The sequence below is a fragment of the Branchiostoma floridae genome, chromosome 4, assembly GCF_000003815.2.
Source record: "Branchiostoma floridae strain S238N-H82 chromosome 4, Bfl_VNyyK, whole genome shotgun sequence".
Lineage (NCBI taxonomy): Eukaryota > Metazoa > Chordata > Leptocardii > Amphioxiformes > Branchiostomatidae > Branchiostoma > Branchiostoma floridae.
In genome coordinates this window covers 17,739,848-17,762,030 of record NC_049982.1, presented here as the reverse complement: position 1 = coordinate 17,762,030, position 22,183 = coordinate 17,739,848, and the positions used below count along the sequence as shown (strand labels likewise).

At 42.2% G+C, this 22,183-nt stretch overlaps 3 protein-coding genes across 7 annotated transcripts in view; 2 read left to right on the top strand and 1 right to left on the bottom strand.

Annotated features, from left to right (window-relative positions):
* Positions 1-4,286, top strand: part of LOC118414350 (MOB kinase activator 2-like) — a 32,678-nt gene extending 28,392 nt beyond the window's left edge. For 2 of the 3 annotated variants that reach the window (XM_035818354.1, XM_035818353.1), the window contains exons 4-5: positions 1,469-1,593; positions 2,004-4,286. In XM_035818354.1, the coding sequence (XP_035674247.1) occupies positions 1,469-1,593; positions 2,004-2,296 (418 nt within the window). In that variant the 3' untranslated portion in view covers positions 2,297-4,286. The remainder of the gene's footprint in view (positions 1-1,468; positions 1,594-2,003) is intronic. The other variant, XM_035818355.1, reaches the window with a different exon arrangement.
* On the bottom strand, positions 3,739-7,942 carry LOC118414337. Its single transcript, XM_035818326.1, has 8 exons — positions 7,890-7,942; positions 7,364-7,432; positions 6,899-7,069; positions 6,095-6,358; positions 5,629-5,748; positions 5,242-5,369; positions 4,828-4,927; positions 3,739-4,515 (listed from the first exon to the last, which is right to left on the bottom strand). The coding sequence occupies exons 2-8, from the start codon at positions 7,419-7,421 to the stop codon at positions 4,391-4,393; spliced, it is 966 nt and encodes a 321-aa protein (XP_035674219.1). The 5' UTR covers positions 7,422-7,432; positions 7,890-7,942; the 3' UTR covers positions 3,739-4,390.
* A 1,261-nt stretch (positions 7,943-9,203) lies between these two features.
* On the top strand, positions 9,204-17,621 carry LOC118414311 (gamma-butyrobetaine dioxygenase-like). Of its 3 annotated transcripts, XR_004830932.1 has the most exons (11): positions 9,204-9,332; positions 10,396-10,672; positions 11,563-11,655; positions 11,992-12,085; positions 12,553-12,677; positions 13,030-13,232; positions 13,475-13,583; positions 14,122-14,318; positions 14,491-14,657; positions 14,834-16,420; positions 16,780-17,621. XR_004830932.1 is itself a non-coding variant. In XM_035818279.1 (10 exons), the coding sequence occupies exons 2-10, from the start codon at positions 10,436-10,438 to the stop codon at positions 14,980-14,982; spliced, it is 1,374 nt and encodes a 457-aa protein (XP_035674172.1). In that variant the 5' UTR covers positions 9,204-9,332; positions 10,396-10,435; the 3' UTR covers positions 14,983-16,462. The 3 variants fall into 3 exon arrangements, 2 of the variants coding, with proteins under 2 accessions (XP_035674172.1, XP_035674173.1); XM_035818279.1 differs by lacking the exon at positions 16,780-17,621 and having other exon boundaries at positions 14,834-16,462; XM_035818280.1 differs by lacking the exon at positions 16,780-17,621 and having other exon boundaries at positions 9,227-9,332; positions 10,401-10,672; positions 14,834-16,462.
* The last annotated feature ends 4,562 nt before the right edge of the window (positions 17,622-22,183 follow it).

The following is a 22,183-nucleotide window of genomic DNA, read 5'->3' as shown; positions in this document are numbered from 1 at the left end:
ATCTTGTTGATAAAACATTGACACGCTTCTCTATCATCTTGAGCTGGAGATATATTGTATACAGCTCATAAACATCAGTGCCTTACATGTCAACAGAGTGGCACCACACTGATATGCTGACGTCATTTCCACCCTGTCCACATGATGCCTACCTTGCTTTGTGATGCCTACTCTCAGGTGGCATCTCCTACAGATGTATCGTGTATTCCGTGCACACCATCAGTCTCCCTGTGTTCCATGGGTACTCTGCAATTACTTAGCATGCGTAAGACTGCGCCATGCCCACATAGGAGAGCTGCACTTAGCCTCAGGCAATGGATCATCAGAACTGACGACACGCCTTTCACCTGTATATGTGTCGTAGGCGGTGCCTTGTGTGTGTTTTTGCTGCCTGCAAATAATTTTCCCAAAGCCATATTTATGGGCTGAGATAAATTGATATCATGGTTTTCGATGCCAAGTTCAACACCAGGATGATACACTGTAGACAGTTAAACTTAGGCTTTGATCATGTTCTTTGCCAAACATGAGGTTTAGGATTGGAGAATGTTAACCAGTGTGTTATGTAACAACCTATAAACCCATTTTTTAGCTTCAAAATTACCTTAAAAAACCTTACCTTAGCATCTGAGTTCCTCCTGTGACATTGAGCCCCATCAGGCCATCATTTCCCACATATCTCGATGCTGTGCTTCTCCATAAAATTCAAATCTTGACTAAAATCTGTAATACAGTGGGTGGCTTAAATATTAGAACCTTTGTTTATTCATGAGAAGCTCAAATTGGACTGCTTTAGTCAGTACTGTTCAACCTATCCTATGTACCCTACAATTGGAGAAAACGATGGAAAGTGTTTCAAATCCTTGTAACCCATTTTTAACCTTTAAGGGTGCACTTGTGATTGGATGTGGCCAGTGATAGACATGAACCATAGACCAGCTGCATCCAAGCCAAAGAATTTGAATGTTATATTGAAGAAATGCCATGACTGGGCTCCAGCCAAGCAGTAGACTGGCCAGGTCATGTAATCCGTCATACTGGTGCGGATGCTGCTGTCTGGTCCTATTACGATTGGACATTTTTTATCTGTGAGAATATGATACAGTTGTTTACCTTAAATCATCAGCACACCACAGTCATGAAGCCATTAGTGTCTATCTACAGTTTACCTTAATCCTTTTCACTTGTTGGAGTATATCTATAAGGCACTGAACAAACTTCCCCCAGTCATTCCTATCTTGGGCTATCTATCTGATCTTGTGCCAGGTCTTTCTTGCTGCTTACATTTTACCTACTATGCATTAAAGACTAGCCGACTGCTGCCTACCCCTGCGTCAGGGATCCCAGCAGCAGTATAATCTAACCATGGATAGTGAGTGAGTGAGTGATAATAAAGATGGTTTGTAACCAAGAATTTACAATGTATGTCATCTGTTTTGTAGCAATGTCTCATTTTTTCACACTGCAGGCAATACACCTGGTATGACGAAAAGGGGAAGAAGACGAAATGTTCTGCAGCACAATATGTAGACTATGTGATGTCTTTCATGGACAAGCACATCACCGACGAATCTGTCTTCCCTACAAAATTTGGTAAGTGTACGATCTATTGTATTAAATTTCATGTCTTGTGCATTTGTCCAGCTTCCTTTTACCAGGCAAAGTTCTGGCAAAATATAGTCTTGTAAATAGCCTGCTGTGACTGCAACTACTTGTACATTTATAGGGAAAAAAGATTCTAGATTAGATTTTTTCAATGAATATGGATTAATTTCACAATCAGGTATTTTGTTGTAGTAAAAGGGGAAGAAAAATGGTCTTACTATCAACTCTCAGTTACTTGCGTCATGAAGGACTAACTTTGACAGAATGCATCAGATATGTGTAAACATGGTCCTTTCAGATGTCCTCAAGGACCAAATGACATAAACTGTCTGCAAATGAGAGTTGCTGGTAACGTTACATGTGCATTTTTAAATATGCTGCTTGTTTGCCGTTTTCAGGCCACACCTTCCCCAACGGTTTTGAGGCAACAGTGAAGAAGTTCTTCAGGTTGCTGCTGCACGTGATTTCCCACATCTACCACGCCCACTACCGGGAGCTGGTGCACCTGGACGTCCATGCACACATGAACTCTGCCTTCGCACATTTTATTCTCTTCACCCACGAATTTAGACTGATCGACCCTAAGGAGACTGTCGTATTAGATGATCTAGTAGAAGCCATGCACATTTTCCCCTCAGAAAAGGACGATGTACAAGACTCGGAAAAGCAAGATGCAAAGGAGTCGTCATGAGGAGTTCTGGAGAAGGAGGGGGGGGGGGGCATAATGTACCAGGCCAACTGCTGCTTCTCCATGTACACTTGTGCCTCCTGTGGTGGAAATGCTTCTGGCAGACAGAACCATGTTGGATAAGGAGGGGTGGAAGGGTGGCAGTGGATTTTAAGTAGTCGAAGGGACATGCTACTGCTCTAGTTGCAATACTTCATCAGAGCTACGTGTGTGTATTAGGAATATGGCCTGGCAACTAACAAAAGTATAAAAGTTCAAGTCTGTAGTGACCAGACTGTAGTCATGCCTATTGCACAGATCTCTGCAGCATTGCTGCTCCACAAAACGACAACAGTCTTGTCACTTCAAAAATACTAGCATTGCTCTACCGCATGGTCATGAAGGCTAGTGCCACCTAGGAATGCTGAACGGAGCTGCAGCAAAGCTATTTCCCAGGGCTTCTCTCTATGGCTTGTTGACAGGAGAAAGTGTCAACCTAGAGACACATACAGAACCTTCTGTCAGGTGAACAGAGGCGTAAGATTAACTATTTTTCTTTGCAGTACAAAGTGTATATGTTTGTGAGAGAGTCCACATAAGTAAGGTGAAAAGTTAAACATGCAATGTAGAGCATGAAAAGTTCCACATCTATAAAATGGTACATCTCAACAAACTGCACCAGAGTTGGAGGTTCATGAGTTGTATGGGCTAGACAGACTGTTGCATGGGTACAGGTCTCTACATTACCATACAAACAACCAACAGTCCCAGGTAAGTTTGGAGAATTGCACCAGTCTGGACATTCTGTCGTGTTGTGATGCTACAGTGCAAAAGCTACACATCTTGGATTTATACAGCCTTATATTGACATGTTTGTTACAATTTTTGCTGCAAATGATTTGCAAATGAAATCATTTTCATCAAAAGACTTGTGCGTGGAGCTAGTAGGGCTTTGGGCCAGACTTGTCTCAGCAGGGTTGAGTGAGGTAATGACCCCAGGTATTAGGTTGTGACCCCAGCTATGAGGTCATGACCCCAGGTGTTAGGTCATGACCCCAGGTGTTAGGTCATGACCTCAGGTGTTAGGTCATGACCCCAGATGTGCAGCAGGAAATTATAATGTTGCTGATGGTAAATTTGTGTATTAGTTTGTTATCAATATATGAATATGTATGTATGTGTAGAAAGGGACAATTTTTCTATTCTTAATCCTATGGGAAAATATTTTCTTTTAATGATAAAAGGTTCACTGTGTAACAATGTGAGGTGCAAAAGGTGAACATTAGCTTTCTACAATGCTGACTTTTGCCCTAGTAGACAAGAAAAGGTACTTGTGTGGCACTATCAGGGCTCCACTTTACCATACCTTAGAGCAGACCTTAGTTCCTCACACAACAGCACGTTGTATTCAATTGGCAAATTATAAGTTATAACATTAGTCATGTGAAGTGGGCAGGCAAGGGGGATAGCAAGATGTACTTTTATTTTCCTTTAGCTCATACCATGCATGAGTGCATAGGTGTATGAATTGTTCTAAATCATGTTGCAAAGCATGTTCAGCCTTGCAGTACACCGTACACCAAATGTTACACAGGGTACCTTAGCTCCTGGTGAAGCCAAATGTACCTGGAAAAAACGGTCCAAAAGGACTGCCAAGTTACTCTTGCCTCAAAGACTTCATTTGACACATGACCATACATGAGCAGTTCATAGTTCACCTCTTGAAATTAATTGGATATCTATACCAAAATGTCCAACTTACTGACAATCTATGTTTAGGCCATGTGGCCTGGGTTCTACCTCTGAGGATCCATCCTGAAAGTGTTCAGTCTGAAACTTGAGTCTTATAGGTGAGAGTTACTTCAAAGTCCAGGACCTAAACCTTTATGCTTGTTGGTGCTTATATTTTTATGTATATTTAAGTGGCAGGAGGACGTTTTCAGTCCAGTCTACATTCAATACAATCTTGATGTCCATGTGTGCTACATAACAATAAAACAAAGGAATCATGGCAGGACATTGGAGATTATTGCTGCTGAGTCACTTTTAGTTTAATTCAACTTAAGTGGAATTTATACGGAGAAGCTGGGAGGTTCCATCTAGGTTTTGGTGGCATTCTCAGATAGACAGCGGGATCTCTGCCTCGATGACAGTCGGCCCGGCATAGCGGTCCCGCTCGTCCTCCACAAACCAGGACGTTTTACTGCCCTTCTTACTGATCATGGCCCAGGACGTGCGGTGGGCTGGAGAAAACAACACAACCGATGGTTAGAATTAACATGATGGTACGGGTGTGTTTTCCTGCTCAAAGCAATTCCGATATTAAGCAACAACAAAAAATGGTTGTTATTGTAATGAATGACCCGTCATCATAGGATACTTATGGAAAGTCATATCCCAAGCAAAATAGTAACACACGTACTAGGAGGACAAATACGTTTTATATACATAACTTATAAGTTTAACGCTACCATTATACATTTTACTGTAAGATACAGGGCAAGCACTTCATTCTATGTACACTACGCAATACATAAATGATGTGTGGTACATACCGATATCTGGTGAGAAGGCCCCCAGGGAGTTGAGTTCTGCCATGGCGTCACCCGAGAATGTACTGGCCTCATCATGCACGGCGATCAGCACAATACGGCCCTGCCGGTGCCAAACATGCACATGTCGTCGATATATACTTTTAAATCGTCCAGGCACTTTCCCCCTTAACCAAAGTCACGCGCCATAAAGAACCGACAAAAAATTCTGTGCGTCGCAGTAGTTCTTTCATGTCTTTTGCATTTGAGCTACTATCTTAAAAACTGCATCCATGTTACCAACTGAGGTGATGAGCTTTCATTTTGCCTCACGTGTTTCGCAGTGATATGACTGGAGACTATTCTAAATGACGAACTACGTTATGAATCTGTATTCAAATGATGCCTATGAATTGACGAGGTCGACATCATACGTACAACTGGAACTCCGCGGATGAAGTCTCGCAGCGCCACTCCGGCTGCCTGGTCCCCGTGAGTGTCAAACCGTACGGAATGTTCCATCTGGCCAGTCATTTCGTTCACCGTCACCAGGTTATAGCCACGGCCTGAAGAAAAAAAACTACTGGTAGCGATCTACAGGAACACGCGAAGGCAGTTTCAAGTAGGCAAAATTTGCAGGATCATTTTCGTCAAAAACATTACAGAAAATGAATAGATACACAACGACAATAGAGTACATACTAGTATTCACAGGAATTGTGCCATTGCGTTACGTCACATCTCACATAGCAGCCGTTTTTGGATCTTAATTTTCCTGCAGTATTCCATTAATTGCTTTGATACAATGATGTCGGAAACAAGTACCGTTCATGGCATACTGCACTCCATCCACGAAGACCTCCGCCCTTCCGCCCAGGTAGCCGGGGTCGTCAAAGCCAGCAGAGACAACTTTGACACTGATGGTGGTCCGTGGAACGATCGGCACTGGAACATTCAAATGTCATCGTATAATGGCTCATCTCAACACCGTAAAATGGTCCTACAGTACTGTTTCTTTGTTCGAGGACAATGTAGCAAAGCAGTACATGTACAATGGTGAATCAATTGCAAGACGCCTGGGTTACCCATTCTCGGGATACAGATCAATAAGAACGCGTACAAATAGAATAATCACTGATTTGGTCATTGTAGGAAAAGCTAGCTGAACAGAAATGTGTGGGCAATACGGCATCAAAAGTTGACAATGCACCCGAGAAAACTGACATCCTAGCAGAAGTATGCACACAAATTCGGGAGCATTTATGCATGAATACGTATATCCATCCCTTACCTGAAATGTTATTCAGCTGATCCTGTAGGCCAGCCGCTACCATCTTTAGTGACGTCACCTGTGTCCGCAGTGCGACGTTCTCAACGGTCAGATTGTTGGTCCTGTCCTTCAGTGACGTTAGCTGTGTCCGGAGAGCGGTGTTCTCGGTGGTCAGACTGCTGACCTGTCCCTGCACGTCCGCTGAGTCCGACTCGAGAGTCTGCACCCTGCCCGCCAGAAGCGTCACGTCTTCCGCGTATGACGTCGCCTCGCACACGCCCTGGCCTGGGGAAACGGACCGCAGGATCAAAACTTATAGTTATTTACCACCATTTAATACCAAGAAGCGAGAAAAAGCCCTACAAGGCTACATGCTAGACTTTGATAATCTTTGATACAATATGTGTTTATAACGTTTGTTTGTAGACATGTCTTTGCTCTGACCCGTGCTTAGCCAAGTTTCCCCAAAATGTACATTAAAGGACTTTATTTTCATTCATAAAAGAATCACAACAACAGTCAACACTAATTGATTTTTTTAAAGGTAGCTAAGTGGTTGTGTTCGGGTCTCAATTGCCGTAGTTCCTGGATAACATGTCCCTGGTGTAGTCCTCGCATCTAGATTTGGCACCAAGCAATAGCAGTCTGAATTCAGACTGCTATTTTTGACATGTAGGCAACTTTGAGGAAAACCAACGCTGCAGTAGTTTCTACACCTTTATCATGATTGAATACTTGGAGGAAAAGAGTTGAGAAGGCGTCTAAGGAATCTAACTGTTTGCAAGAGACACCGGGTTTCAGACAGTCTGTAACCGTGTCACGTACCGGAGCAACACTGCGCGATGTCCGCCAGTCTACAGGAGTGGACATCGTCGTTCCAGAAGTAGCCGTCCGGACAGCGGATCTGGTAGTCCCGCCCGCCGTGACACAGGTGGTACACCGTGCAGTCCTCCAGGTCCGCAAACACGCCGTCAGCCCGACCCTCGCAGGGAAAGCCTGGGAGGGAAGTGTGAAAGAACCTACTGCATGTAGTAACATTATATCAAGTTTGAATTTGTTGCGTATTGGACTATTGCAGCGGTAGTTCTGTAGATATTTGTTGAGTCAGCTTCGTGCATTCAACATACAAGTCGTTTACGAAGTTCACCAAGTTCTAGTGTTAAAGTTTCCTTTTTCTTTCAATAGCGTGTCGAAGAATACTTGTGCAATTTTTCACTAACCTTCAGGGTTATGTACTTTGCAAGTACAAGCTGACATAGCTATATGTACATATTTTTAACATCATATTACCTGTCCCTTGGCCGCTCGCCGTGGCCGCCAGGAGAGTAAGACAAATGAACTTCAGCATCTTCTTCTCACCTGTATGTTACACGTGAAAACGTCTCCAGTTACTTGTCACCTATGCCCGTTGAATGAAACTCTGTTTTATTAAGACCACTGGCCCCGGTCTACGTGCCAATGCTCTTCTTGTGGTCTTTTACACCCAAAGAGCTGAGCAATTTCATAAAACATATTTGGTAATTGCACTGGTTTGGCGCAATCTAAGTATGCAGACATGTCCATTCTTTAGCCTCTGGAAAGCCTTTCTTGAAACTCGTTGACCTGCGTCATGCTCACCGACAGCCTTGCCTAACAGATGTGCCTTATCTTCCACATGTACATTTCACTCACTTTATTTAAATTCCCAGCTTTTGTAGATATCACAAAAACGTTAACGTCACATTTGACATAAATTTCAACAGTTAGTCTTTTTCGCAAACTTTTCTTTGTATAAACGGGAAACAAGTGGAGGCACGCAGAAGTCAACGTTACTTACAGTTGTTGGTCACACCAAGGACTGTAGGATTGTAAAGCGTGTTCTCATACGCATGGCGCAGCGCAGGTGGCCTTCGGGGCACGTTTCACTGTAATCCTTAATTTGGAACAAACAGATCATTGGTCAGAGGGTGAATTGCAATGCTTTGAATCCCGGATTATACTATGGCTGGAATATCCATTACTATACGTTCTGATAAATAGTTGTAAACATTATCATTTTCACTTACGCGGTTTCCATTTTATTTTGTATCAAATGTTTGGCATTTCCTCTCCTGATTCATGACGATGGGCGACATTTAGCGACCCCTTCCTCCAGGTACGGTTTGTCCTTAATGCTGCACTAACCATGTTTGTCTAACAGTGGAAACAATTATGTTTAGATGGGAACAATATCGACCTACTGATGTGAATATTGCCAGATGATCAGCTTGTCTAAATACAATGTATGTACATACTACATTGGGTCTTCCGTGTGCCCCAGCTGACCCTATATCTTAGAAACAACAATAGCCCCCACAATTATCAGTAACGGTATCAGTGGAGACCTTCCTGTCGCATATTTTTTCTGTCATATTTTTTTATAGTCGATGTACGGTAAAACGTTCATCGTCACGCTATGAAAGTATCTACTTCTTCAGAAAACTTTTTTTAAATCTAATTGTCTCTCAAAGTGCCGCGGAAAATTTGCACAATATCCATTGAAACTGGTAGGCTGAGACTATATCTGAGGGAAAGGCGGGATAATAGTATTTTTTACTCAAGTTTTCTGACCTGCATATAATGCAAGTCATGCAATATATTTTTTAACTTTTTCTTCTTTTTCAATGTCATCTCTATACGCGATTGTCCACCTGTTCTGTGTCGCTGATGACAACCCCAGGCTGGATGAACGGTGCGGACAGAGAAAATGATAAGAAGGTGATTATCTTCCTACCCAGGAAACCAGACTTTTAGCCAGGGTCGGCAGAGAATCTCTTCAGCAGCCAACCCTCGATAAGCACTCCGGGGAGGAATCATAAATGTCGACGTAGCTAGGCATGGTTTCCAGGGTATTATCTTCCCCCAAACGCTATGCTTGGAGAGTAGTAGACTTACTACATCAACGTTACTATTATCAATCGCTAGACGTCGCCGTTACAGTACGTCCCAGCACTGGAGCAAACCATTAAGGCCTGTGAGAATAAATTTATTCTCTGTTATAGTGCCTTTGATATATTACGATATTATTACAATAACAATAAAAATCATTTTTCTATCGGTTATTAAATGAGATATAATGATTGCTATCCGTAATGTGATTTTTTCCACTACCAGTGACCCCCTCTTATTAGTGGTCTGGTCTTCTTTAGCCGAGTGACCTGAAACGTCACGTTCCGTCCTGCAGGGCACAGCGCAAGGCGATGGTGCAGTTTTGTTGACGTCTGTATGTCGTAACGTAAAGGTAAGATGAGAACACAAATGCATGTCTATTTGTATGCATTTGTTGTCCATTTAGGACAGAAAGCTTGTTTCTGTTGCATGTTGACCATCCGTTTCCAGACTGTTTTGCTGACCATAGGCTATTAGCGATCGACCAAAAAATCTTATTTGTGGACCGGTGGGAAGTTCAAACTAGATGTTGCTTTAGAACTGATCAGGTGATTATCAGGTGTCCCCTACTCCTTGATCCTCCCCTGCTCAAGGCCCAAAGGGTTCGGTCCAACTGCTTCCTTAAAGAAAGTTTGCACAACTGTGTACTAAATTACATGTTATATGCACACAGTGTCACCCGGGCCCCCTCCCCTCCCCCATTTTACGTCATATCTCTTTGATACCACACATCTTGGGCGTGGGGCAAAGTGACCTCGAAATTGAACTGTCAGTCGAGGACCCAAGGTAGATGTTGTCCTCATTCCGTGATGGTCATCTTCAAGAATGTCATCCAAGTAACTGTTGATAGCCCTGGCCCTCAGAAGACACAGTTTCTCTTCTATTTTGATGACCATTTACTCAATTTGATTTTAGCCCAGGGTATCTGTTTCCACAATTGATCTTCACATTGATCTTGATTGTTTGGTTGCACACATAACAGTTACTTTAGTAGGTTATAGAATGTAGGGCATGAAGGCAATCATGGATGACCTTTAATCCCTCAAAAGTAAATCATTAAGTCTCCAAGCAAAGGTTCAACTCCGGTGTTCATTGTCCACTAGCCAAACGCTTGAAAACATGTCAAAAACAGCTGGATCTAGAGCAAACCTTTGCTTGGAAAGCATAAATCATTCCAGTCAAGAAGGTGCAACTTAGACAAATTCAAATTTCAATCTCTTCTGGCATTGTGAAATAAAAGTTGGCAATGACATAAATTTACCAGTTTCCCAGATCCTTTCCAGTTGCTTGAGCAATTACTACATGGCAAAGATGACCAGCGTCACATGATTGCAGTGGGTTATTTCTACATTTGACTTTAATTCTTGACTTTGTACATTTGATTGATTCATATATTTTATATATTTCTTTAATAGCACAGTTGAAAACTAATAGGGGGATACACTAGCACCAAACATGGCTCTGTTGACAAGAGGAGTAGCCAGAATCATCACGTCAGGGCAGGTGACTAAACTCCTGTCCACCACAAGCATGAAGTCCCTTAGCTGTGGAAGAGCCCTGTCATTCAATGTGTCCCGGATGGCATCCTCCATGAGATGTACTGGGAGGAAGGCTGAGGTGTCCCCACCCTCGCACAGGTGGTTCTCTACACCAGCTGCTGAAAGTGTCAGGACTGCCTCAGCTATTGAAAAGGTAATGTGGCAACGTGGGCACTGGAAGCCATCGTTTTTAGTCTGGTGCCCATACCAGACCATAACAGCATCTTTACAGGGTTGGTTTTAATCATATTGTACTTTGCTCCCAAACTATTAGACAGGCCAGCTGAAAATACAAGCTGACAGAAAAAGACCAATGCTTACTGGTAGTAGAACTTGGGCCAGTAAAACACCTCTAAGCCTGCCATTGAGAATGGTTACCAGGCAAGCTATATTATTTATTATTTCCTGTATGATCAAAGACTTTGATTCAAAGTGATGTATAATGATAAGGAGTTGAACTTTTGCAATCACTGATGTATGCTTGTACATTGTATGTGAAAAAAACTGGAGTGCCCTATAACTTATAAGTTTTTTTATATTTTTTTTTATTCTCCTGTCGATTTGACAGATGAGGAGGCAGACAGGCATTTGCCTGTTTGCCTGACCTGCACATGACTTTTTATGGTGAAGGAGGGGTGTGCAATTCTTTCTCCACCCTCTCGTCTATTGGAGCACTAAGTCTCACAGGGGCAACTGTATGCAACGTGTGAGGCGGCTCCAGCAGATGCAGCTTTGTTGTTTGGAGTATCCTTCCGACCAAGGATGCAAGGGGTTCCTCCTACCCCCGACTCGTGTCATGGCGGGTGCGTCATGCCCGAACATGCCCCTAAGGCCTGTCTCGGCCACAAAGGCCTGCCACTGCCACTAGCTTCAGTTAGATACTCATTTACACCTGAGTTAAGGGAGGAAAGTCGTGTAGGTATAACAATTAATATGGCAGTTCTGATTAGTTCGACTATTATATTGAAAAAAGATGCTCTATCCTAGAAAACCCATCTGGAAGAAAATGCATTATATGATTCCTATGTTTGTTGACATGAAAAGGTACGGCTGGATTCAGATGGGGTAGTAGAAGTGGAATGGTCCAGTGGAGGGGTGAGCAGCTTCCCCTATGTGTGGCTGAGAGACAACTGTCAGGTCAGTGTTTTACACCAGCAATCACTTCAACAATTTTGTTGTTGTCTTTCTTGACTTTGTGCATGAAGATGTATGCAATCATTTCCATATTACTCATACTAGTCATAGTATTTCTCACACCATGCATAAGTGTGGCTTAAACACAGGACCTCCATCTGAATAACTGTAAACCATTCCAACAACATTACAGAGTTGGAGGTTTGAAGCTATGGTCTTCATGGAATTCAATCTTTATGACATGTATGGTTGGATAGTTCATTATGCCAACAGCACACCTTCCTTGAACCTACTGTACCCTACCTATTAGATGTAAATGCGTCTGTCACCACCTTACAGTGTCCAGATTGTCACAGTGCCATGACTGGTTTCCGCCGTGTGATGATCAAGGATATCGACCCGTCTATTGCACCGGTCACAGCAGAAGTTGTGGGTGAGTCTGAGACTAACTAGATTATTCTTCCCTAGCATCCAGTTGACAACCTTTTGATCAAACACAAATTTGGCATTAGGGCTTCATTGTGAGAAGTTCTGAGATGAAACCCAGGTTCAGTTTGAAGAGAAACAATGTTGGTATTCTTCATGGTTTATGGTACTGTACATCAGCCATCTACATTGTTCTGTCTTTCTTTAGAATACTATTACAGTCAAACCTGTCTATAGCGGCCACTCAAGGGACCGGACAAATTTGGCCACTATAGACAGGTGGCCTCTGTATAGAGGTGGTAACTTGTAGATAAAATACCCAAGGGACTGACAAAAAGTGGCCACTATGGACAGGTGGCCCCTCTGTAGAGGTGGCCCCTAATACAGGTTTGACTGTACATGTACATTTATAATGGGATTTTATGGAGACTTGGCGATGTGCAGAAAATGATAAACTGTGTGTTTTTTATGAAGATGGCAAAAGCATCCAGCTTGAGTGGCCGGACGGACACAGGAGTGAGTTTGACTGGCAGTGGCTGCAGGACAGGAGCTTTACCCAGGAGGCACGGGACCAGAGGAGGGAGGCCAAACGCAGAAAGGTACACGTGAGCGTAGACTGTAGCCGTGTGTATACTGCATGCAGCATTCAACATCATGATTGTGTCAGGAAATTGAGGTGCACGTATTCCTCTTTTAGATTAGAATATACAATTAATCAGATGATCCAGATCAATCAATACAGGGCTTTGGGAAATACTTTTAACTAGTGTTGAAGAACATAAAAATTGAGAATGTTTTTGTTAGTATGAGATCTAGTTGATAATGCTAAGTTGACGGAAAAATGAATCTTTCACGTTTAAGATCACCATCTATTCCTTTCCAGCTTTAAAAGAGCACCGTGTATTTCTTTGCAGCTGAGACTAACAAAGAACACCTTGTATCCCTTTCCAGCTGCAGCTGTGGGGCTCAGAACAGTTGGAAAAGCTGCAGCCTGTGGAGTTTGATGCTCTGATGACGGATGAGATGGCCCTGTACGACTTCTTCAACACCATCGACACTGTGGGCCTGGCACTCACAAGAAACGTTCCCTGTAAGGTTGGGCAGCAACAGAGGCTGGCAGAAAGGATTGCCTATCTGCGACCTACTCATTATGGGTATGGTGAAGGTCTTTGCTCTGTGTACATATGTATGATTGACAAAACCCAAGCTTATGCATTGGATACTGTCTAGCTCTGTTGTCGGAGGACCATTTGAGGTGTAAAGCAGCTGAGGTGTTGTTCTGATAATCTATTCTTACAAATGGGACAGATATAGAAATCTGTATTTGACTGTAAAATGTTTAATATGTCATGCATAACTGCTGCACTGTTTACCCTCACAATTCCCTATGTTTCAGTCTGCATGAAAGCTCCGTCTACTCCAAACCAAACACCAGTAACCTGGCATTTACAGGCCAGCGTCTCCACTGCCACACAGACATGCCGCAGTACTCATCACCAGCAGGGGTACGTTGTTCTGTCTTCTGACATAATCACATCTTTTGATTCCTTAAAATTTATACTATTAGAGTGGGAACATTGCATCTGGCCATAACTAGCATTGCCAGTAATCAGCAGTAGCACAAAGTGGTAATAGGTGGGAGCGTTAAAGATGAGTACCGGTAGTATCATAACAAAGCTACTGTCACACAGTACGAAAATCGATCGTCCAACAAGTCTGTGAGTTCTAAGTGAAATTTTCAGCAGTATACGTCCTGTCTTCCCTTGATCATTGCTCAATTTTTAGGGATTGGCCTATGTTAGCAGGTCAGTAAGCCCTCTTAGATATGATAGCCTAAGGTTAGATTTCCAGCTGAAAAATATATATGACCTTCAAATTTTGTGGATTTCAAAGTCGTGCAACCTTCTGGCAATCAACAAATACAGCTGAAGCTCATTGATACTGTGACAGGGACCTAAAGGAAGTTTGTCTGTTTTGTTCATGATTTATGTGACTATTCAGTATTACATTAAGAAAAGTTGACAATGTCTTTCTCTCTTTCAGATTTTGCTGCTTCACTGTGTCCAGGAGGCTGAAGAGGGAGGAGAAAATGAGCTGATTGATGGGTACCATGCTGCCTATCAGCTGAAGGAAAAAGATCCTGAAGCCTTCCACGCTTTGACAACCACCCCAGTCTCTTTTGCCATGCACGGCAAAGATTACATTCGCTATGATTTGGAGAAAACACGTCCTATTATCAGGTAGCTAATATTTTTTGTGTAATATGATAAAAGTTATGGTTACTTATAACTTAGTATGCATGGCACTTATATATATTAATAGATTAAATTGAAGAAATGTCTACTAGTCCCTTATGCATCAATTTCCATTCTTTGATAACTGTGACTGACATTGACCTGTTGTCTCCCTTAGTTTGAACTCTGAAGGAGAGGTAGTTCGTATTTGCTATGCCAACCAGCTGCGCTCTGCTCTCATGGACGTCCCAGTGGAGCGGGTGCAGCCATTCTACAGGGCCATGAGGGCGTGGGACGACGTTCTATACCACCCAGACAACTGTATCCTCACCAAACTCAACGCTGGTAAGTGCTTCATGGGTAGCTTGTACTTGTATAAAGTATCTATACTGCATTCAACTTGGGATCTGTGGATGGCATTTGCTGAGCATGTTTGGTAGAGCCAAACTATGCACTACTTCATAAAATCATCATGTGAAATACTGCACAGTATCTTATGTTAATGTGTCATACTTCCCCAGGTGAGATGGTGGTGTTTGACAACTGGCGCCTAGTGCACGGCCGGCGCGGCTTCCAGGGCGGACGCCATGTCCAGACGGCGTACATGGACTGGGACGAGGTTCGCTCCTTCCTGGGCGTGGTCAGGAGAGAGCGGAACCTCAACAATTGATGGCTGCCTGACTGTGACTTGTCCTGGTGTAGGATGGAGGGTTTTTACAGTAATCCCCTCTCCTGTGTGTGTACCATAGATTTACAATAATTCTTTCATTTTGGCTTGGGATGTTCAAATTCCACATGGCAAGTTTTGTCCCAAATTGTCTTAATGACTATTTCAGCTTTAACTGCAAAAATGGTTTGAACTTAAGTTGAATCAAATACAAAATGTAGAAGATTGCACTTTTAGGCTGATCACAACCTTCATAATATAGGCAGTGCTAATTCTTAACGATTATCTTTTAAAACTGTGCACAAGTGAACTGTAGATCTGGTAAAGCATGAATGAATGAAAGTATGAATGGACACCTATATGCCAAAGGACAGGCAAGACATTTTTCTGGGGTTTTCTCAGATTGTATTGCCCAACTACTTAAGTCTGAAATCCAGCTCCAAAAAAAGCATGTGTAGTCAGTGAAAATGAAATTGAGTACTTAACCTCCATAAAGGTAGCCTTGCACTATAGAAATCACCTGCTGCTTCTGTTAACAGGGACAGGAAAGAATGGTAATGATTATGACTTACAACTACAACTAGTGTGACAATGCACTGGTCTATGGTGTTCATACGATGTTCCATTTCACAGCATCGCACACAAATATGAGCCAGAGAGATGAGGAAAGTCTGATTTTTATTGGAGCTTTCTACGAGTGAGCCATATCTTGATTACAGTCAGGCATCAACTGCCTGTTAACCTAACTTTTGTTGTCTGTAACTGGTCAAAACTGTTGTTTCTCCCTCAGAGTGTTTGGGAAAACATTTCAAAGTACATTATTGTCATATATAAGTCGCCGTGTACAATGGAGCTTACGTCAATGGTGATTTGCTTTAACCTAGCTGTGTATCAGATGACATCATATTGTCTTGTACATGTAATTGTAGGCCAAATTAATAATTGAGAATGAATATTGCAGAAACAGAAGCCCATATTGGGTTTGATGAAATTTAGGCATCACTAGTTGGTGTCTCACCTTGTGACTACACTGGCATCACTTTGCAATTCTTGTGCGTGTAACGTTATCTGCATCAGCATTCTAACTGGTATTGAAGGAGAGGTGTGATTTTAAGTGGTTTGTCTTTAACATGCCAAAGCACTGATAAGGATACTGTTTGCCATTAGAAAGTAAGTTTTTTCTGTGAAAGTGTTTGAATTGGAAGTGATTTGAAACTGGGTAAGTGACATTTGCCATCAACTGCAGCATGTTTGCCACAGTTCTGGACCAGCTGTGTTTGTATCATGCACTGCAGTGGGCATTCTATAGGGGGCGCTGTTACAAGTCTCCTGCAGACAAGGAGATGTTCAGTAGCCATTTGTGTTTGTTCAACACTTTAATACCATCTCATTTGTAAAAATGATCTATTGAACAAGTTATAATCCTGTCAAACCTGTACAGGTGACCATTTCAACATGAGGACCACCTGGCCAATAGACCAGATTGAATGAATGAATGAACTTTATTGCACGACATTTGTACATGGTACAATTGTAAGGCAACAGTAATAAGTCAATTAATACAATGATACTCGTCTAAGGTCTATAACTACATACATGTATAGTACAGGAATGTGTACATGAATGGCGTATTGACATAGTGTAATATGCAAGTTAAACATTTTATTTAACTTGCATATTACAGCCGTATGCCAGATGGGAGGATTCCAAAGGATTTATTGTACAGTGAACTGGCTACTGGGACAAGAATGTAAAAATGATCTATTGAACATTTAAGGATGTTATCAAACGGGACTACAGGTGACCATTTCAACATGAGGACCACCTGGCCAATAGACCAGATTGAATGAATGAATGAACTTTATTGCACGACATTTGTACATGGTACAATTGTAAGGCAACAGTAATAAGTCAATTAATACAATGATACTCGTCTAAGGTCTATAACTACATACATGTATAGTACAGGAATGTGAACATGAATGGCGTATTGATATAGTGTAATATGCAAGTTAAACATTTTATTGGTCCACTTGTGGTCTTCTTGGGCAGTTTGTAGCTTGATCCCTTTATGTCAAGTAACTTTCCCTAGCTTGATTTTATTCCAGTCAACTAGAAAAAAAGGTAGGTTTAAAAGTTATGAGATTTTATTCCATTCTACCAGAAAAGGACTCCAGAAAAGGACAACCAGAAAAGTCAATATGTTTACCTTCTGGGCACGTTAAATAAAGATTCTAGGCAGTGTTCCAGGTATATATAGCCCCAAACCTGCTTCAGGTTTACATAACCCCATGTAGACAATGTTGTATACAACCAGGCACATTGGTATCAGATGTAAACATACTTTGAGGTTAGCAGAAAATTACCACTTATATTGCCCTCACATTACACATGATTTGTGTCAAAAGTTATGCATAGGAGGTAATGTTAGTCTCCCTTCCATACTGTGTAAGTACAGACTACAGACCTTCCTCAGGAATACAGCAAAAGATGTGCTCATGGTAGCCTTTTGAAAGGGTGTGGTGTAGCCTCCTTAGCAGGCTTACGAGAGTTACCTTTTTTTCTCTCTTATTATCATCATGCTGAATTATGTAAAGATCACATATGAAATGAGAAATAAATTATTACCTGTCCCTTGTGAAGGAATGCCATGTTTTTGCTATATGTACATGTAGATGAACTGAACATGTAGATATCATGTGATCACATCAATGCTTTTGCTATTTATGGAGGAAAAACCTACATACTGTTACCTAAAACAAAGTTTGTTTTTGAAAAGTTGAACACTCCCTTGGATGGCAGTTCCCTGACTTGCACCACGTAAGCAGTACATTCAAATGCAACTATTCTGTGTCCTCAGTTTGGGCAACATGTAACTAAATACAGTATTGTGTACTAGAAAATTGTCTCAGTAGACAGATGACAGCTACTGACGGAATTCTTATTGCTTGGGGAAAGATGGAAGATGATTTATGGGACTGCCAAAGAAGTGGACATAACGACCAGGTTGTCCTTTCGCTGAGGTCATCGTTACTTGATCATTTCACTTTGTTTATCCAGGGAGATCAGACAGGTAAGATCAGGTCATTTAGACATGTTTTTAGGCAATCCTGGACTGAAAACAATGACAGTATAGGACACCAAAATCGTACATAGCTAAGCCAAGACATAATCAACTAGAGTTCAGTGACCTCATACCTCCATGAAATACTAGATTTATGCAAATTACTTGCTCATTTGCATGATTTATGTTTGGAAATGATTGCATAGAATGTCTTACATCTTTGTCAAAGCTACCTACATGCCCCAAATGATGAAGATTTATATCAATGGTTTTAATCAATTATGAAGTTCATACTATGATGAAATGTGGCACAAAAGCATGTAAAGCACTTATAGTACTTTCCCTGTTGGAAATGAAAGGGGCGGATGGGTTGGTCTGCTAGGGTGCCATTGTAGGATCTTGTAGGGCAGTACCGGGCGGCAGTCTTTTTAAATCAAATAATATCAACGAGCTCTATCTAATTCACGTTTAGCTAAGTCGTGGATGAAATCAATGCAAAGTATAACCCATTTCAAGACCAACCACGTACACAACAATTTGGGTCAAAACCTCGGGTGATGCCATTACGTTGTCATCATCACAGCCCATTCAAACTACAATCAGTGCTTTGTCAATCCATGCTATCACACTTGGTGAGAAAAACGGTAATGAAAGGTAGCAGTTCTGCTAATTAGTATGTTCATTTCCTTCCGATTGCAACAGGAAATGTTCCTCAATACCTGCGCAGTAAACAAGACCCTTCTATTACTTACTATTCAAACAAGCGGGTCTGCCAGGTGCAACACCCTCACTGAGATTTCTTTGATATCTCAATATGTTTTAAGTGTGTCCCTTTCTTGGGGCGGTGCTGGAATTTTTGTCCGTTGTGATGTTCTTTATTTGTCATTTCCAACCCTCTTGCTGTAGGGTTACTAGTATTACACTTACAAAATAATGTAGCGTTTTTTTTGTAGCCTCTACCAGGCTCCCAATGTCGCTGAAAAAATAGTAGAAATTGGCCAAATGGACTGGAAACACACCAGAGGAGTTGGTTGGCCGAGGAGTACAGTTTGAACCCTCAGTTTGCGACCTGGGTACAGCCGCCATGTATCACATTCAATGTCATAAATGGCTTTTGTGTTTGAGAAAAGATGGACAAAATTGATCAAATGTTACGATTTTCCTATGTAACATCTGCTTGGACATTTACGTTCCCATCGCATGGGTGCAAATGTATAACTCTGTAGCTAGCCGGCTAGCTCCTCTGGCAAATTACCGTTTTTTCAGCAACCCAAGGAGTCTGATCGAGACTATCACATGAACGCACTGTACTGCATGTGGTTATAGGTCATTCTGACTGAAGACAAGAGCGTGGATCACAAGTGTTGCAAATCCCTAATACCAGTGGACTAGTTAACAAAGAGTCACATATATATAGCCTGGTATCTCGAGTCTCTTCTGTCTTCTTCGCAAATACAGTTGGTTGTATACCAGGTTAAGAGTCATATGGACTCTATGGAGCAATGGTATCCTGGAACAATTTCCCTTGAGTAACGCTGGTCAGATCTTAGACTTATGTATAACCTCCTTGATAGAATCAAACAATACAAGGTGTACAAGTGTCGGCTCAACAGCGTCATGGGCTCGTGAGGGGAAATCACCGGATGACTCATGGAAACCACCGCAGCACGTGGTTTGTAACTGAATGGCGCCTCGGGCCTGGGACATTGCATGATCGCGCACCGTAAATCTAAAGGTCACCTGGTCAAGGTGCTTGAATAGAGTTGTTGTTAACTGGAGAGTCGACTCGTGGAAGACGCAGCTTGCATTGCAAGAATATATTACTGGCGACGTTGAAGGACTGTGTACAGGCAAGGACGTTTAACCTCCCTTAGTACAGGGCACTGGGTCGTGTGTGACTAGTGGGGGTTTAACTATTCCTATCCTTTAAATTTTCGCGGCGGGTTGCGGTACAATCACACCGCGAAATCATCACACCGCACACCGCACTCCTTACTCACAGCTCAGCGAACTTTTTCAACTGAACACTGCGGACATTTCCTCAATTTTTCGACCCTAATTTATGGTTATTTTTTGTCTGTTTGTTTCGTCACCATGATATGTCGAAATCCATGAATGGATTCTTTCTTCCTAGCTTGATTGTGGACAGGTCTTGACCTAAGAAGGGATTTATAGATCTGGAACATCGACCTGAACACACTCAGGTCTGCGTTCATATGGCCTCCATGGTCTGGTATCTCAAAGCAGATGTTGGGAGGCCACAGCGTTAGGTTTTCCTAGCTACCTTTACATAAGGGAGGCGGTTTGACCGTGGGTGTCACCTCCATCAAGGAGGCTATAGTGATGTAGCCCGTGCAAACATGAACAGATTGGTCCAAGGAGATTACAATAGTTGTCGCTCACAGAAAGCTGATAGATTAGCGGTTAAGGCACGCGGTGTCGGGACTCGGTAAAAATGCTGACAAAGTTTTAAAACCTGATGTAAGTAGCAGGCCGATCATGACTAAGCTTTTCAGTCGTGACAAAAATAATCGACTGGAAAACTAAATATAAACCAACATCCTGTGATGTCAAGACACCGGACTTTGTCATCAGGTCAAATTAAGGCGACATAAAAGATGTCTTCTGAACGCCGGACTGAAAGGGAAAGTAAGACACGACCAACGTTTTTGACCCATACCTGGTGTTTTCACACCTGTGCTGTTCTCACTCTTCCCACGGCCCATGCCACGCCCCCGCAAGGTAAACATTCCCGCTGGCAGTTTCTTCTGTTGCTCCTTCTGTTTCTACGGCTATTAACTTTGTTTCCGTTTAGTCGATACCTCAGCAACCGCACCTAGCCTGTCGTCAGTGTCGATTTTCATCATTGATACATGATCCCCTCACCTTAAGAGCCTGTCTGAGCAAGGAGGTTATATCTCTATATAACGTCCTGGGTCTGCGCCAAATGATTGACGCTTCCCGCCATGACACCAAAGTAGGCGTGGCGCGTGATGAAGTCAAATTCGTCCCCTGTTTCACTGGACGACCTGCACCAAAATGGTTGAAATCTATCTTGCTTGAAACTAATATATAATATATTATGTCCACCATGAATGTCTATGATCTGAAGTATGTACATGTATGGTGTGTGGTTGTATGGCTTGATAAACTGAATTATAACGGCGCTACAAATGGAGGCGCCCGGATTGTGAAAGTTGCACAGACTACAGGAAATGTGTTTAGACAAGGAGGATAAATGTAAAGATTTGGATTAGACTGGGCCACAGTTCGCGTTCCCACAGAGAGAGGACAGAGGGATGCAGGCAGGGAACCAAGGATACGCCCACACCTTCCCCTGCCTCATTGTCCAAGTCCTTGTTACAATGAATATAAAAGATCGATTGTTCCAAACACAAAAGATTTGTCAATAAAAAGAGACACCGACACTGTTATTATAATTATTCATTAGAAATAGAGAGAGGCAGGTACAAAAAACTGTCCGTTGACGAGAGAACGTGTAATCATTGTTCAGGGAAAGCAGTGGAAGATGAACTACATTTCATTTGTCAATGTTCACATTACAGTTACGAAAGAAATAAACTTTTCCTTAAAATCAGTAAAACTTACCCAAGCTTTTATCACCTTACCGACCAACAAAAATCAATCTTCTTACTTAAGTCGTCCAACCCCTTTATATATGAAAATGTTGGACAATTCATCTTCCACTGCTTACGGAAAAGAAGTCAAACCCATCAAATAGCTTAGGTGGAAATAGATTTAGTTTAGACGTTATTCCCTTTTGATTTATCTATGAATATCATTTCCCTTCTTTGTTAATTATGTTTATGTATACCACTACTACTTTACTTTGTATGCAATTAGCCCTCGGGCATGAATTTGCAATAAAGTTATCGTCCATGTTCAGGAAGTATTCCGCCTGAAATCGAAAAATGGAACTTTTGGGTAAAAACCCACCTGCATCAACAACATAGCCCTTGTGTCGGAGATATTTCCTGATATGGGCATGTTGGTATCGATCAACCAATAGCACCGTCCGAGCAAGTAGCGTCTAAACAAGGGTGGGGGAATCCCCTGTTGCTTTCCCCCTTCAGTCCCATGGTCCTGTGCGAGCTCGGGACTTTCAGAATGAATGACCTC

What these genes read in the sequence shown, in the direction of transcription:
- LOC118414337 (XM_035818326.1), bottom strand. Translation starts at nt 7,421, where the DNA reads ATGCTGAAGTTCATTTGTCTTACTCTCCTGGCGGCCACGGCGAGCGGC. An exon ending in CATCGCGCAGTGTTGCTCCG is followed by an intron (nt 6,359 to 6,898) that starts GTACGTGACACG and finishes CCGTTTCCCCAG; the next exon opens with GCCAGGGCGTGTGCGAGGCG. An exon ending in TCATCCGCGGAGTTCCAGTT is followed by an intron (nt 4,928 to 5,241) that starts GTACGTATGATG and finishes TGGCACCGGCAG; the next exon opens with GGCCGTATTGTGCTGATCGC.
- LOC118414311 (XM_035818279.1), top strand. Translation starts at nt 10,436, where the DNA reads ATGGCTCTGTTGACAAGAGGAGTAGCCAGAATCATCACGTCAGGGCAG. An exon ending in GGTCACAGCAGAAGTTGTGG is followed by an intron (nt 12,086 to 12,552) that starts GTGAGTCTGAGA and finishes TTTTTTATGAAG; the next exon opens with ATGGCAAAAGCATCCAGCTT. An exon ending in AGTACTCATCACCAGCAGGG is followed by an intron (nt 13,584 to 14,121) that starts GTACGTTGTTCT and finishes TCTCTCTTTCAG; the next exon opens with ATTTTGCTGCTTCACTGTGT.